Source organism: Bufo gargarizans, chromosome 6, assembly GCF_014858855.1.
Source record: "Bufo gargarizans isolate SCDJY-AF-19 chromosome 6, ASM1485885v1, whole genome shotgun sequence".
In the NCBI taxonomy this organism is placed as follows: Eukaryota; Metazoa; Chordata; class Amphibia; order Anura; family Bufonidae; genus Bufo; species Bufo gargarizans.
The window spans coordinates 374,604,580-374,622,456 of NC_058085.1; the positions used below are offsets into that span (position 1 = coordinate 374,604,580).

General features: G+C 42.4%; 1 protein-coding gene across 1 annotated transcript in view; it reads right to left on the reverse strand.

Annotated features, from left to right (window-relative positions):
- The window catches only part of RBM20 (RNA binding motif protein 20), a 218,507-nt gene that overhangs the window by 45,162 nt on the left and 155,468 nt on the right, over window positions 1-17,877 (reverse strand). Inside the window, exons 5-7 of the mRNA XM_044299840.1 lie at window positions 16,001-16,101; window positions 5,887-6,030; window positions 5,308-5,439 (exon numbers count right to left, since the gene is read on the reverse strand). Coding sequence (XP_044155775.1) covers window positions 5,308-5,439; window positions 5,887-6,030; window positions 16,001-16,101 — 377 coding nt within the window. The remainder of the gene's footprint in view (window positions 1-5,307; window positions 5,440-5,886; window positions 6,031-16,000; window positions 16,102-17,877) is intronic.

Below are 17,877 nucleotides of genomic sequence, written 5' to 3' on the forward strand. Positions count from 1 at the left end.
TTATCTGCCCAAGCCTCCAGTCTATCCAGATCGCTCTGTAGTAGTATACTGTCCTCATCAGTGTAAATTACTTTACACAGTTTAGTGTCATCTGCGAAAATTGATACTTTACTATGCAAGCCTTCTACAAGATCATTAATAAATATATTGAAGAGAATAGGGCCCAATACTGACCCCTGAGGTACCCCACTAGTGACAGTGACCCAATCTGAGTGTGTACCGTTAATAACCACCCTCTGTTTTCTATCACTGAGCCAGTTACTTACCCACATACAGATGTTTTCTCCCAGTCCGAGCATTCTCATTTTATATACTAACCTTTTATGTGGTACAGTGTCAAATGCTTTGGAGAAGTCCAGATATACGACATCCATTAATTCGCCGCTGTCAAGTCTAGAACTTACCTCCTCATAGAAACTGATTAAATTAGTCTGACATGACCGATCCCTCACGAAGCCATGCTGATATGGCGTTATTTGCTTATTTCTGTTGAGATGCTCTAATATAGCATCTCTCAGAAAACCTTCAAACAGTTTACCCACAGTTCATTTAGCAATGCGCCGCACAGACCTGTCACTTACCAGTAGGTGGAGCTCCCGGCCGGACACGAACATCGCAGCAGCCAGCAGGTAACTATGAATCTTCTACTATTGTACTATTGCTAAGTAACCATGGCAACCAGGACTGCAGTAGCGTCCTGGTTGCCATGGTTACCGATCGGAGCCCCAGCGATTAAACTGGGGTGAGATGGGAGGCCGCACACTGGCCACCAATGTTGTTACTGCTATAGAGGGAGGGGGGCCGATGGGGGGCGCACACTGTGCCACCAACGATTTATTACAATAGAGGGAGGAAGGGGGGGGCGCACACTGTGCCACCAACGATTTATTACAATAGAGGGAGGAAGGGGGGGCCCGATGGGGGGCGCACACTGTGCCTCCAACGATTTATTACAATAGAGGTAGGAAGGGGCGGGGCCGGGGGGCCGCACACTGGCCACCAAGATATTATTACAATAGAGGGAGGGAGGGGGGGGCCGCACTGGCCACCAATGATATTCAAACTGGGGAACCAAAACAGCCTGGCAGCCCTGATCTCTTACAGGGGGATTTGATAGTACAATTAACCCCTTCAGGTGCCGCACCTGAAGGGGTTAATTGTGCTGATCACGGCCCCCTGTAAGAGATCGGGTGCTGCAAGGCAGCAGGGGGCAGTCTTGTACACAGTTTGTAGTGTATTCTAACTAGAAGCGTCCCCATCACCATGGGAACGCCTCTGTGTAAGAGTATACTGTCGGATATGAGTTTTCACGAAGTGAAAACTTAGATCTGAAAAAGCTTTTATGCAGACGGATCTTCGGATCCGTCTGTATGAAAGCAACCTATGGCCACGGATCACGGACACGGATGCCAATCTTGTGTGCATCCCTGTTCTTTCACGGACCCATTGACTTGAATGGGTCCGTGAACCGCTGTCCGTCAAAAAAATAGGACAGGTCATATTTTTTTGACGGACAGGATACACAGATCACGGCCTCGGCTGCAAAACGGTGCATTTTCCAATTTTTCCACGGACCCATTGAAAGTCAATGGGTCCGCGAAAAAAAACTGAAAACGGCACAACGGCCACGGATGCACACAACGGTCGTGTGCATGAGGCCTAAAGTGGGGAAAATTGGCTTCTATCTCACAGGTTTTCTTTTTGCCTTCCTCTGGATCAACTTGCAGGATGACAGGCCGAACTGGATGGACAAATGTCTTTTTTTTTGGCCTTCTATACTATGTTACTACTATGAGAAGCAAGTTTAATTAGATCAAAGCATAGCATTGTGGGTGTGCGATCCAGTTCTGTTTTTTCCCTTTGATATATGAATTTTTTTCAGTATAACACAGGCATCATATTAGGCCCAGCCTCTGGAAGGGTGTACTAGAAGTACTAAGGTGACGGACCTGAGCTGGCTACTTCCTCGTATATATACCTATGGCGGATGTCAGGAAAGGATTCGTTTTGAACTACTCTCTGTTTTCACAATACTTTGTTTAATGCAGTGATGGAATTATTTATCCTTTAGGAACCAAAACAGCGCTGGTCAACATGAAAACCATGGCTCCGATTTTACTGCCGCTGCAGGGCACATGTGGTCAGCACTGGCTAAATAAATAAATATTTTCCCCATGGATTGTGTTATTATATTGCAAGTGGTAAAACCTAAAAATATCTCTGCATATTTGTTATTGACGTAATCGCACTAACCCATAGGATAAATCACATATGCCAAACATACCCATAGGACCCCATGGCCTGGTCATATATGGCTTGTGTTGGCCCCGCCTACGTGTTGTTGCCCCATTTTCAGTCGATTTGGACTTGCCTACAACTTGAGGCCACTTTTAGGTTTGTTTTGAGGGCCACTTTAAGCTGCCAGTCTGCCCCGTCCCATGGACCCAACTTATGTCAGAAGAGACGGAAACATGTATAAATTTCAATAATCAAATAAAGTTGTTTGGATTTCTTTGAAAAAAAAACAAAAACATTTGTTATGTGTTTCCAGGAACGGATTCCGCATAAAACGGATGACATACGGAATGACATCCGAATGTCTTCCGTTTTTTGCGGATCCATTGACTTTGTATTGTGCCAGGATCCGAATTTTGCGGAAAAGAATAGGACATGTTTTATATTTAAACGGACATTGGGAACAGAACAACGGAAACGGACAGCACACATTGTGCTGTCCGATTTTTTCCAGGACCCATTGAAAATGAATGGGTCCAGATCTGGTCCTGATCTGTTCCGCAAAAAACGGAACAGATCAGGAAAGAAAAAACGGACGTGTGAATGGACCCTAAAGGCGTAAATACTGTATGTCGGAGGCTTCAGTCTGACGCATACATCCGGAAAATCTCCCGACATATACAGACGTGGACAAAATTGTTGGTACCCTTTGGTCAATGAAAGAAAAAGTCACAATGGTCACAGAAATAACTTTAATCTGACAAAAGTAATAATAAATTAAAATTCTATAAATGTTAACCAATGAAAGTCAGACATTGTTTTTCAACCATGCTTCAACAGAATTATGTAAAAAAATAAACTCATGAAACAGGCATGGACAAAAATGATGGTACCCCTAGAAAACACAGAACATAATGTGACCAAAGGGACATGTTAATTCAAGGTGTGTCCACTAATTAGCATCACAGGTGTCTACAACCTTGTAATCAGCCATTGGGCCTATATATATGGCTCCAGGTAATCACTGTGTTGTTTGGTGATATGGTGTGTACCACACTCGACATGGACCAGAGGAAGCAAAGGAAAGAGCTGTCTCAAGAGATCAGAAAGAAAATTATAGACAAGCATGTTAAAGGTAAAGGCTATAAGACCATCTCCAAGCAACTAGATGTTCCTGTGAGTACAGTTGCACATATTATTCATAAGTTTAAGATCCATGGGACTGTAGCCAACCTCCCTGGACGTGGCCGCAGGAGGAAAATTGATGACAAATCTAAGAGACGGATAATCCGAATGGTAACAAAAGAGCCTAGAAAGACTTCTAAAGAGATTCAAGGTGAACTTCATGCTCAAGGAACATCAGTGTCAGATCGCACCATCCGTCGTTGTTTGAGCCAAAGTGGACTACATGGGAGACGACCAAGGAGGACACCATTGTTGAAAACGAATCATAAAAAAGCAAGACTGGAATATGCCAAACTACATGTTGACAAGCCACAAAGCTTCTGGGAGAATGTCCTGTGGACAGATGAGACAAAAATCGAAGTTTTTGCCAAGGCACATCAGCTGTATGTTCACAGACGAAAAAATGAAGCATATCAAGAAAAGAACACTGTCCCTACTGTGAAACATGGAGGAGGCTCTGTTATGTTCTGGGGCTGCTTTGCTGCGTCTGGCACAGGGTGTCTTGAATCTGTGCAGGGTACAATGAAATCTCAAGACTATCAAGGAATTCTAGAGAGAAATGTACTAGCCAGTGTCAGAAAGCTTGGTCTCAGTCGCAGGTCATGGGTCTTGCAACAGGACAATGACCCAAAACACACCGCTAAAAACACCCAAGAATGGCTAAGAGGAAAAAATTGGACTATTCTAAAGTGGCCTTCTATGAGCCCTGACCTCAATCCTATTGAGCATCTTTGGAAGGAGCTGAAACATGCAGTCTGGAAAAGGCACCCTTCAAACCGGACACAACTGGAGCAGTTTGCTCATGAGGAGTGGGCCAAAATACCTGCTGAGAGGTGCAGATGTCTCATTGACAGTTACAGGAAGCGTTTGATTGCAGTGATTGCCTCAAAAGGTTGCGCAACAAAATATTAAGTTAGGGGTACCATCATTTTTGTCCATGCCTGTTTCATGAGTTTATTTTTTTACATAATTCTGTTGAAGCATGGTTGAAAAACAATGTCTGACTTTCATTGGTTAACATTTATAGAATTTTAATTTATTATTACTTTTGTCAGATTAAAGTTATTTCTGTGACCATTGTGACTTTTTCTTTCATTGACCAAAGGGTACCAACAATTTTGTCCACGTCTGTAGCTCCAATGTCCACTGCAAACCCACCCGGCTCCTGAATGACGTTGTTTTTCTAGGTTGTATTACTATAAAGTAGTGAAATTTAAAGGGTATTCCCATTTGGAACATATCACTAGGATATACCATAAATGCTTGATAGGTGCGGGTCCCACCATCTTAAGAATGAGGCCTGCCATGATCAGAGAGCACTTTGTGAATGGTGCTATTCTCAGTCCTATGGCGGGGTGGCTGTGCACTTCGGGGCCTACTGATATGCCACAAATGTTCAGCTACCTGTAGCAAATGCAAGTCCAGATTGGGAGCTCTGCTCAACCCAGCACTGACCGTCTTTCAAACATGCAGACTTGTCTCATTGTACCAATAGAGTGAACAATAGACGTCATACTCACGAGTTGCTGGTAAAAAACCTTTTGATTCTTTTTATTTCTTTAATTAATTCCAGTATAAAATGGACAGACATCGTTCACACCTCCTCCCCTCCACGCAGCGTTTCCGGAGAACATGCCCCCTTACTCATGCATGCTGTACCATTTTATACTGAAATGAATTAAAGAAATAAAAATAAACAAAAAGTTTTGTACCAGCAACTTGTGAGTATGACTTCTATTGCTCACTCTATTGGTACAATGAGGTAAAAAGTCTGTGTGGTAAGGTAAGACTGTCAGTGTGGGACTGGCCCTTTAACGTGACTGGGACCAGTATCAGTAAAAATACAAGACACAGACCATTCTCTCCGGTGACTATGTAATGCATTACCTTCAGCTGCAGCTCTATGTATCTCTTTGACATGCGGATCAGTAATTTTTCATCATTCATCATTGCTGGTTTCTCCTTGTAGTATTGAACCATCGCCTCAGCTGCCTCAGTGAATGCCATTTCTAGAAACGCCTGCACATATATTCAGAAAAAGTGTCTTCTTAGTATCCATCATACAAATATATACCGTAGATAATAGCACTGGAGCGAGTAACAATACTGCAGATGTAACGTCTCCAGGTACTGTGATAATAGTGAAAAGCAATTAAATTAAATGTTATGATGTTTAATCAGTGAATGGAGCTTGTAGATGCCAGAAATGACTGATGGATAATGCCCCCCCTCCCCAGAATGAGGGTTTCCTCACCGCCGTCCCACGACTTCTCCTTCCACTTGTATGGCAGCTCTGAGAACAGCTGAGCACACTTGCATGTCCAACATAAGAATACCCCATTAATACTGACAGTTGTTGGGGGTCTTGGCAGTCAGACATCCACCAATCAAATAGTAATAATATATTCTAATGAAACATATTAAGATTAAATACTGTTAATATTAATAGCAACCGCCTAAAATTACCTGATTTGTTGATTTCATGAAAATGTAGTTGGTGACCTTCCCAAATGGCAGACCAAGGTTAACGACGTCGGTCTCATTGCAGATTCCTTCAGGGAGATTGCAAATATGAACCACCCGGCCAGCTGAAGATTTCCTCTGTGTGAACTAAGAAAACACCACATCAGGATTAATATATATAAAAATACCCATTATTACTAACTGTTTACTAAGTAAACAACGCAGAATAATTTTCACAGAGGGACTCTCATTATCAGTTTTACTTCTGTTCTCATCACTCTGTTTATTCAATGTTAGCAGCCACTTCTAAATGTATAAATGGAAGCGAAATAATGCTGGATGGCTGACAGGACAGTGCAAAGCTCTCCCGTTACAACTTTCCTAGAGTGGATAGAGAGCTTAGCACCTGCAGAATGACGGGAGAGGCCGGGGACAACACATCCACTTCTCTCTGGAGAGGGGATTTAAGAGATCTCTTCCAGCTTCAGATTGTTAGTGATGTGACAAAGGGGTGAACGTCCTCCTGTCGTATCATTGGTTAATAGATCAGGCGATATACGTTTTATGTCGGTATTTGCATTTATTCCATATTCCCCCATTTATTTTGTCATTTGAAGTTTGGAAAGTTAGAAGCTGCGTGATACTGCTTTAGTCACTAGTTTTCAGTGCCCAGTATGGATGTCTTTTGTCCCCTTGTGTATCGGCCACAACAACAGCTAAGGCCTGATGCAGACATTACACAGGGAAAGTAGCTTATAGCTTCAGGTCCTCTTTAAAACGAAAGCTGCATCCTTGGCGGTAAAAATCACAAAAACCAAAGAGCACTGCAGACGGTGCAGGGCAGTACCCAGCATGTGCCCTGTGTACAGCGACCTCCCTATTTATAGAATACATGGCCAGACTATTCGAGAAACCTGACCAGTTTGTTTATGATTAAAGCAAAGGCCAAGTCTATCTCCTGTGTCCAGTACAGCACCGCATGCCGGATTTGGAAGTGAATATTGCCACACAAGTCATTTCGGTCTTGTGATCAAAGTGTTGCGGTAAATAAAATTTTGACCAGACATCCTTAAGGTTCTTTTTTGCTTGTATTGACTGCAGCAGACAGCTCCTGTGCAGCCATGCACAACTCTATAGCAGCCTAGCACTGACTGCCGATAATGTCCTGGCTCTGCAGAAACAGGGTCCAGATTTTATATGAACAATTCAGAGAATACGGGGCACTAGTGCTGTCGTGTTAGAGAAGAGTGAGGTCTATTGAAGAGCAAAAGTCCATCAGGATAGCATGTTTCTGTCACTTGCCCCTTCTTCAGCCGTCCTGTTTGAAGAATGCACAGATGCCCGAAACCTAATATTTCTATGGACTTTTTATTTCCAATAAAGACTTATTCTTCTCTAACACAGCAGCGCTTATGGTCTGTAGCACCCCCGGCTTTCCTCACAGTTGGACATATTCACACTGTTTTAAAGTTTTTGAACCTTATCACAACAAGGAAAGATGAGCACCTCCATTCTCACTTGCTATATATTGCAGTTACCCCATGTGTTGCTACACTTTTTTCCTCCAGTAGTTACACATTTTTATGCTGTTTGTCTAAACCCCTATTTTCTTTTAGGGAGCTCGTTTTGTGATTTTGTCTTTTTCTCAACCAATAACTTTGCAGGAACTGGTGGTCTCCAGATATTGCATCATAATTGGCATTATTAAGTTGTGCAATCGGTTGCCAGTTAAGGGGTATGGCCATAGGTCACAATAACACCGGTACAAGTGTCATAGATGCCTGTTAAGGCCATTTTACTCCCTGGAAAAAGTCTAGAGCGTACCAATAAGCCTTAGGCCCCTTTCACACGAGCGAGTATTCCGCGCGGGTGCGATGCGTGAGTTGAACGCATTGCACCCGCACTGAATCCTGACCCATTCATTTCTATGGGGCTGTTCACATGAGCGGTGATTTTCACGCATCACTTATGCGTTGCGTGAAAATCGCAGCATGCTCCTCTTTGTGCGTTGCGGTGCGATAATCCACGCAACGCAGGCCCCATAGAAGTGAATGGGGTTGCGTGAAAATCGCAAGCATCCGCAAGCAAGTGCGGATGTGGTGCGATTTTCACGCATGGGTTCTAGGTGACAGTCTATTCACTGTATTATTTTCCCTTATAACATGGTTATAAGGGAAAATAATAGCATTCTGACTACAGAATGCATAGTATAATAGTGCTGGAAGGGTTAAAAAAAATAAAAAAGTTAACTCACCTTATCCTCTTGTTCGAGTAGTTCCCGGTCTGTTCTTTGCTAGCTGTGGGCTTGGGCTAAAGGACCTGTGGTGATGTCAGATCACATGCTCCATCACCATGGTGATGGACCATGTGATTGGAGCATGTGATCTGACGTCACCACAGGTCATTCAGCCCAAGCCCACAGCTAGCAAAGAACAGACCGGGAACTACGCGAACAAGAGGAGAAGGTGAGTTAACTTTTTTATTTTTTTAACCCTTCCAGCACTATTATAATATGCATTCTGTAGTCAGAATGCTATTATTTTCCCTTATAACCATGTTATAAGGGAAAATAATACAATCTTCAGAACATCAATCCCAAGCCCGAACTTCTGTGAAGAAGTTCGGGTTTGGGTACCAAACATGCGCGATTTTTCTCACGCGAGTGCAACGCATGACAATGTTTTGCACTCGTGCGGGAAAATCGCGCATTTTCCCGCAACGCACCCGGCTCTTATCCGGGCAAAAAAACTGACGCCCGTGTGAAAGAGGCCTTAGACTTTTCCATGAAATTCATCAGCGCAGAGCGCTCAGTGAACGGCACGAGCAGCGCAGTGATGCTGCCTGAAATAACCAATAGCAAAGCCCCGGACTTCAAGGTGACAGCAAGGTGACAGCAGTGTGGTGCAGTGTGTGATCATCACTGCACCACATACATCACACACTGCACCACGGAAATCTCACACTGATGTATGTAGTGCACTGTGTAGTGAATGCACAGCAGGATATTATAGCCAAGTGATAAAGTACAGGGAGGATCTGTTATATGGACTAGACTTTATCACGGCTATAATTGCCTGATGTTCTTTAGACCAGTAATGGTTCCCTGCATAAATCCCCACCTCTTAGGCCACGTTCACACTGCCAGTAATTATTTCTGTTGTTTCTGCTCCGTTACTTGAGAAGAGCAACAAAATTAACTAAAATGCTGGATCGGGCACGTAAGGCTGGATATTTGTCATACGTTCAACGTACACAAAAAACGCACACATCAACAGACTCCTCAGACAGATGCCATACTGTGGCATCCGTCACCATAGAGTTCCATTGTAACAGCAGGATGGGAAAGCGTAGTGTACCACGTTTTTCTATCCTGCAAAGTCCAACAGAAAAAAACATGTAGGCTAACATATACTTATTTTTCTACAATGGTGACGGATGCCACGGTATGGCGTCTGTCTGTGGCTTCTTTTAACGTATATAATTATTATTTTTTTGTGTACATTAAATGTATGATCAAAATGTGATGTGATGTGAACCCGGCCTAACTTATGGGGAGAAGCTGAACAGTCTCCGCTGACTATGATGGAGTCCATTCAGTTTACATTCGGGATCCTCTCTTTTTACCAGACAACAAAGTGCTCCCTGTAAGGCTTTTTTGTCCGGTCGTTTTGACAGAATCTGCAACAGAGGCTCCAAACGCAGATGTGGGCAAGTGTAGTCCTATGTATTATGTATTTGTGTTACCGCGTGTACTAATCCTCGGGTAAAAATACTCCTCAGAAATGGTAAGAGGAGTATTTTGACTCTTCTGGAAAAAACGTAGTGCGACCTCTGGGTATGGCATATGGCTAGGATGGAGGGCGGCCGCGCATGTGTGATGGGCCCTCCGGCACTTTGTGGGCACTGTTATAAGTATCAGGCTGGGTTCAGACCTGAGCGTTTTACAGCGCGTTCCTGCGCGCTATAAAACGCTCAACAGGCAAGAACCAATGATTCCCTATGGGAATGGTTCTCACCTGAGCGTTTTACAGCGCGTACGATCGCGCTGTAAAACGCCCGACGCCCCAAGAAGTACAGGAGCTTCTTGTCGCGCGTTCCCATACATAGACTTCAGGGAACGCGCATCAATGGGCGTTCGCATACTACCGGAGCCGCGTATGTGAGACGCCGGAGAATCGCGCATACACAGCGCTCAGGTCAGTACGCTCAGGTCTGAAGCGGCTGTCAGTGTGGGACCGCCACCTATATCAGACATTGGGGGCATATCTTAGCGATATGCTCCCAATGTCCGAGATGGGAATACCCCTTTAAGTACATCAGCAACACAAATCTTTCTCTTGTTCTGAAAGCTTACTACAGTCTGTCAGTGCAGGTAAAATATGTCAGCCTGGATTCCAGAGGATTGTCTAGACTGGGTATAAATAGAGCAAATCCTCAGCTGTGAGATGTGTTAGGTCTGCACAGGTTTTCAAGCTGTGGATGTAAACAAGAATGCTCCCATTCACTGACAGCTAGCAAAGATCTTGACATCTGTGAGTAACTGAAGCACAAAGTTTATTAGAAAGTTGATCCAGAAAGTTACATTTCTGGGTTAGTTAAGTCCATGTCATTGAGCCTCTATTGTTTCTTGGTTGCTGTTCAGGAAACTATTATATTAAATGTGAGTAAATCCCAGAATATCCGACTGGTCCTGTGTGAGCGGGATGTGGGGGTCGCCCGTCCACCTTACTGTACTCCTCAGTGCTGACAGGTATCCTGACATCTGTGCAAACATTCAGCACCGCCCTCGGCTGAACTTCACATGGTCTTAGCACCAGGCTTAGAGGGAAGTAGAAGGCTTGCCACTGTCTTGGCTGGAATAGTAATGTCTATGTTTCTTATTAAAAGTCATGCTCTGTGCGACTCTACATCCCACACTTCCTAAAATACCTAAAAGGCAGTAAATGATATCAACACGCAAGTCTCATTATCGCTTCATATTTCTCATCCATTATATATGTATCGTCATGTTACACTAACTGTGTTCAAAAATGTAATGGCCATTATTTGTTTAGCAAGTGAAAACCAAACTTTAAAGAGAATCTGTCAGCATGATCAACCCTATTAAAACAGGCATATTGCCAGGTAGGGTTGATCATGTTCAGTAAAATTATACCTTTCTTTTTTCTGTAGGGTGAACTGCTTCAGCGATATCTTAGTTTTTATATTTATGCACATTGAGAATGTCATGTGCCAAAGGGCTGGCCGGAGGCCTCCTTTTTGATTCACAGGGCTAGACATCTCATCTTGTCCTATGTTCTTGTGCCTGTGGCAAGTCAGCTCAGTGACTCGGCGCTTGCTCAGTGGATCTGATGCTGCTTTCCGAGCTCATCAGATCCACTGAATTGTGAGAGGCGCAAGAACACAGGGCTAGATGAGATGTCTAGCCCTGTCAATCTAAGGGGAGGGGGCAGTGTACAGAGCACAGGGGCGTTGTGTTAGCGGTGCTCCAAGACCGCCGGCCAGCACTTTGGTGCTCAAAGTTCCTAATTTGCATAAAAATAAAAATGAAGCAGTTCATCCTACTGAAAAAAGTTATAATTTTACTCAGCATAATCAACCCTATCTGGCAATATGCCTGGTTAAATAGGGTTGAGCATGCTGACAGATGCTCGTTAACCCCTTAGGGACACGGCCATATTTCACCTTAAGGACCAGGCCATTTTTTGCAAATCTGACCAGTGTCACTTTATGTGTGAATAACTTTAAAACGCTTTTACTTATCCAGGCCGTTCTGAGATAGTTTTTTCGGCACATATTGTACTTCATTACAATTATAATATTACTTTATAATAGATAGTAATACCTCCAAAAATAGTTATTATTTTACATTCCCCATATGTTTGCTTCATGTTTGGATCATTTTGGGAATGACATTAAATTTTTTGGGGATATTACAAGGCTTAGAAGTTTAGAAGCAAATCTTGAAATTTTTCAGATTTTCTAAAACCCACTTTTTCAGGACCAGTGTCTGAAGTCACTTTGTGAGGCTTACATAATAGAAACCACCCGAAAATGACCCCATTTTACAAACTACACCCCTCAAGGTATTCAAAACTGATTTTATAAACTTTGTTAACCCTTTAGGTGTTCCACAAGAGTTAATGGAAAATAGAGATAAAATTTCTAAATTTAACTTTTTTGGCCGATTTTTCATTTGAATCAATTTTTTCCAGTTACAAAGCAAGGGTTAACAGTCAAACAAAACTTAATATTTATGGCCCTGATTCTGTAGTTTACATCAACACCCCATATGTGGTCGTAAACTGCTGTACGGGCACATGGCAGGGCGCAGAAGGAAAGGAACGCCATACGGTTTTTGGAAGGCAGATTTTGCTGTACTGGTTTTTTGACACCATGTCCCATTTAAAGCCCCCCTGATGCACCCCTAGAGTAGAAACTCCAAAAAAGTGACCCCATTTCGGAAACTACGGGATAGGGTGGCAGTTTTGTTGGTACTATTTTAGGGTACATATGATTTTCGATTACACTTTTTGTGAGGCAAGGTAACAAGAAATAGCTGTTTTGGCACCGTTTTTATTTTTTGTTATTTACGACATTCATCTGACAGGTTAGATTATGTGATATTTTTATAGAGCAGGTTGTCACGGATGCGACCATACCAAATATGACAACTTTTTCTGGTTATTTGCTTTAGTTTTACATGACAAAGCATTTTAAAAAAAAATATTCTTTAGTGTCTCCATATTCTGAAAGCCATAGTTTTATTTATTTTTTGGGGCGACTGTCTTCTGTAGAGGCTAATTTTTTTCTGAATGAGATGAGAGTTTGATTGGCACTATTTTGGGGTACGTATGACTTTTTGATCGCTTGCTATCACACTTTTTGTGATGTAACGTGACAAAAAATTGCTTTTTTTACACCGTTTTTATTTTTTACAGTATTCACCTGAGGGGTTAGGTCATGTGATATTTTATAGAGCAGGTTATTACAGACGTGGCAATACCTAATACGTCTACTTTTTTTTAATGTAAGTTTTACATAATGATTTCATTTTTTAAACCATAAAAAATCATGTTTTAGTGTCTCTATAGTCTGAGAGGCATAGTTTTTTCTGTTTTTGGGCGATTATCTTGGGTAGGGTATGATTTTTGCGGGATGAGATGACGATTTGATTGGCACTATTTTGGGGTACGCATGACTTTTTAATCGCTTGCTATAACACTTTTTGTGATGTAAAATGACCAAAAATAGCTTTCTTTACACCGTTTTTTTTTTTTTACGGCGTTCATCTGAGGGGTTAGGTCATGTGATATTTTTATACAGCAGGTTCTTACGGACGCGGCGATACCTAATATGTCTAATTTTTTGCAGGATGAGATGATGGTTTGATTGGCACTATTTAGGGGTGCGTATGACTTTTTGATCGCTTGTTATTACACTTTTTGTGATGTAAGGTGACAAAAAATGGCTTTCACCTGAGGGGTTAGGTCATGTGATATTTTAATAGATGTTTATAGAGGTTCTTACAGACGCGGCGATACCTATGTATACTTTTTTTTATTTACTTAAGTTTTACACAATACCAGCATTTTTGAGCCATAGTTTTTTAATTTTTTGGGCGATTGGCTTAGGTAGGGGCTCATTTTTTGCGGGATCGGGTGACGGTTAGAATTTTTTTTTTTATGGTATTTATCCGACAGGACAGATCATGTGATATATTTATAGAGCCGATCATTACAGACGCGGCGATACCTAAATACCTAATATGTGTTTTTTTTGTTTTTTATTATAAAATAAGGGGAAAGGGGCATGTTTTTTTTCTTTTACTTTATACATTTTATTACTTTATTAATTCTATGCCGGTAGCGGCATAGAAGGGGTTAATCTGCCATGATCGCCGATACGGGGGGGTCACAGGACCCCCCTCGGCATTGACCCAAGGTGCCTGCTCAATGATTTGAGCAGGCACCTTGTTCCGATCACCGCCGCACTACAGGTACAGCTACGCCCTGTGTTCTTAAGAGGTTAAAGTGATTGTATCATTTAAAAATACCAGGGTTATCTGAATTGAGCGGGTTGTTTCCTGCAAATGTGCAGTAAATTGCCTTTATCACACTGCGGTATAGGTTTGCAGCGGTAAATATGAGGGTTCTTCAAAAAGTTCATTTTCTGACTAAGGCCTCATGCACACGACCGTATGTAGTTTGCGGTCCCCAAAAAACTGATCTGCAAAAAATACGGATGACGTCCGTGTGCATTCTGTATTTTGCTGGCCCCTAATAGAACAGTACTATCCTTGTCCGTAATGTGGACAATAATAGGACATGTTCTATTTTTTTGCAGAACGGAAATACGGACAAACGGAATGCACACGGAGTAACTTCCGTTTTTTTGGGCGGACCTATTGAAATGAATGCTTTCGTATACAGTCCACAGAAAAACAGAATGGACACGGAAAGAAAATATGTTCGTGTGCATGAGCTCTAACAAAGAGCTGAAATGTTGGGGGAATATATTCTATATCCTTATAGTATGCAAAATTGCAGACAGATTCATACATTTTGGTAAAGAGGACCTCTCCCCGCTCCTGACATGCCTGTTTAATAGCGTCATGCATTCCCCATGTAATAACAATGCTGGAGCATCTATTCTTATGTCTGTATGTTGTGCCGTTCCTTTATTATTTCTACTAGAAGTTATGAATGAATTGCTAGCAGTCTGCAGTAAGGGTACAGAGGGGAGGTCACCAGTTGGGCGGGTGTGCCTGCACAGACTCACTCTATCCAATCAATGCTGCAATTGTCAGACTGTGCAAGGACCCCCCCCCCGACTTGTTACTACCCCTCTGTACCCTTACTGCAGACTGCTAGCAATTCATTCATAACTTCTAGTAGAAATAATAAAGGAACGGCACAACATAGAGACATAAGAATAGATAGCAGGTTAATAAAGGGGTTATATATTTGCTTTACAGCTTATGGCTGGTTTAGGCTACTTTTCACACTCTCGTTTGGTGCGGGTCCGTCATGGATCTGCACAGACGGATCCATTCAGATAATACAACCTTCTGCATCCGTTCAGAATGGATCAGTTTGTATTATCTTTAACATAGCCCAAGACGGATCCGTCTTGAATACCATTGAAAGTCAATGGGGGCCGGATCCGTTTTCTATTGTGCCAGATTGTGTCATAGAAAATGGATCCGTCCCCATTGACTTACATTGTGTGCCAGGACGGATCTGTTTTCTATGACACAATCTGGCACAATAGAAAACGGATCCGCCCCCCCATTGACTTTCAATGGTGTTCAAGACGTATCCGTTTTGGCTATGTTAAACATAATACAAACGGATCATTCTGAACAGATGCAGACGTTTGTATTATCTGAATGGATCCGTCTGTGCAGATCCATGACGGATCCGCACCAAATGTGAGTGTGAAAGGTACCCTAAACCAGCCATAAGCTGTAAAGCAAATGTATAACCCCTTTATTAACCTGCTATCAGGAGCTACTGGGCTCTCAATTCAGCACCTAATTAATTGCTAATTAGGCAAACCCACCCACAACTCAACCTTCTCAATACCTTTCCAGGTATAAAAACACATATATTGATCTTAGAAAATGTAGAAATATGAGCAGTGATGTACAAATAAGTTTTAATTTAGGTGTCAGATAAGCACAGAAACGTGTTGGTTTATGAGTAGTGTTGAGCGAACTTGTGTTTTAAGTTCGGCGTCTAAAGTTCGGGTTATCGAAGAATCGCGTTATGGATTCTGCTACTACAGACCACAATGGAATTCGGAATCCATATCGGGATTCTTCGATAACCCGAAGCCGAACTTTAGATGCCGAACTTAAACCACAAGTTCGCTCAACACTATTTATAAGCCTTCTTTTTGCAGACAGTTTACAAGTCTGGACTGCAGCAGTTGTGCAAGTTCCTTTCTGGGGACACCTGTTATCCTGGACAGACCAGCAGTCATACCATGGCTGCTGCATTATTCTACCCTTTTGTAAATAATCCCAAATTTGTAAAACACGTGTGGAAGTCACACAGAAGCACTGAGAACATTCACCACCCAGGCAGCTAATGTAGCAGACTAATTACTTTACCTTTGCACCAATGGGTGGTCCAGAGAAGGGAGCTCCAGATGGGAGGAATGAGGCAGCTGGTGCAGCAGGGACATAGAGATGATCAATGTCCGATGCAAAGCCTAGGCAAATGAAAATTATAGCTATAAATGAAGGTATATTCACAACTTTTGGTGAAAATGCTTTTTTGTTGCAATTTTAGTTAACAAAAACATGTGCGAATAAGCCCAAACATTTAAAATTAGAAAATTTACCACACGTTCTACTTATGGTACAATCCTGACAAATGCAAAAATGGATCAAACATTGAAGTAAAGCTATCTATTGCTCTATACATTTCATTCCATTGCAGTTTTCCTTCTCTAGTTGCAAGTGGATATTGCATCGGGGTATTATTAGAGGTCTCAGCAGGTGTATAATACTGTTTACAGACTGAGATCCTGGTTCTAGGGGTGTGTGGCAAGCTTTGACTTTTTCGGTCTCAAAATCCCTGTGCTGATTAATCTCATATTGTCACGATCAGTGTGTGTGTGGGGGGGACTCCACACTGAACACAGGAGGGAAAGGGAACAGTAACTGGACCTGGAAACTAGCAAAGAAACAGGTCACCTCCTAGACAACCCTAATCCGGGCCCTGACTACCTATCAATATGAATAGACCTTGAAGGTAGGAATATTCATAAGCAGGATACCTAGGCCCTGATTTCCCTATAAGGCCCTGGAATAAGTATAGGACTAGAGACAACCCATTCCTCCCCGGATGGATGAATAGAAGTCTGTCTCAGGCCCAGATACAACAACAGGGAATATAACAAATACAAACAAGCGCGACACTTAACTTCTGTACAGATGGAAGAACAGGAACACCAAAGAGGATCTTACACAAGCTCAGCCAAACCCAAATGAAGCTATCAACCGTATAGTCAGAAGGGTGGGGAGAGACTATAAAGAGTAGAAGTGATGACCACTGAGCAACAGCTGAGAAAAGGGAAGTAGCCATTAACCCTATCAACACTGAATCAAGAGAAATCAAGGAGGCTGTTAGATTCCTCCATGCCAATCTTCTTGATTTTCTGACATCAGTCACCTGATGGACTGTGACACATATCTTTTCAAAGGTTAGGGTTTTTCCAATACAGAGCTCCAGGTCCCCTGATACAACCACTAGGGGGAGCTCAACAAGGATGATTTTTTATGTGGTAGGTTCAGGTGCACAAAATGTTATAATATTGTCCTTTGGCTGTTTGAAGGGAATAGGAGGATCTGGAGGTCTGTATGAGAAAAATGAAGTTGCTACCTCTTTATGGAGATATATAGTACAGACCAAAAGTTTGGACACACCTTCTCATTCAAAGAGTTTTCTTTATTTTCTTGACTATGAAAATTGTAGATTCACACTGAAGGCATCAAAACTATGAATTAACACATGTGGAATTATATACATAACAAAAAAGTGTGAAACAACTGAAAATATGTCATATTCTAGGTTCTTCAAAGTAGCCACCTTTTGCTTTGATTACTGCTTTGCACACTCTTGGCATTCTCTTGATGAGCTTCAAGAGGTATTCACCTGAAATGGTCTTCCAACAGTCTTGAAGGAGTTCCCAGAGATGCTTAGCACTTGTTGGCCCTTTTGCCTTTACTCTGCGGTCCAGCTCACCCCAAACCATCTCGATTGGGTTCAGGTCCGGTGACTGTGGAGGCCAGGTCATCTGGCGCAGCACCCCATCACTCTCCTTCATGGTCAAATAGCCCTTACACAGCCTGGAGGTGTGTTTGGGGTCATTGTCCTGTTGAAAAATAAATGATGGTCCAACTAAACGCAAACCGTATGGAATAGCATGCTGCTGCAAGATGCTGTGGTAGCCATGCTGGTTTAGTATGCCTTCAATTTTGAA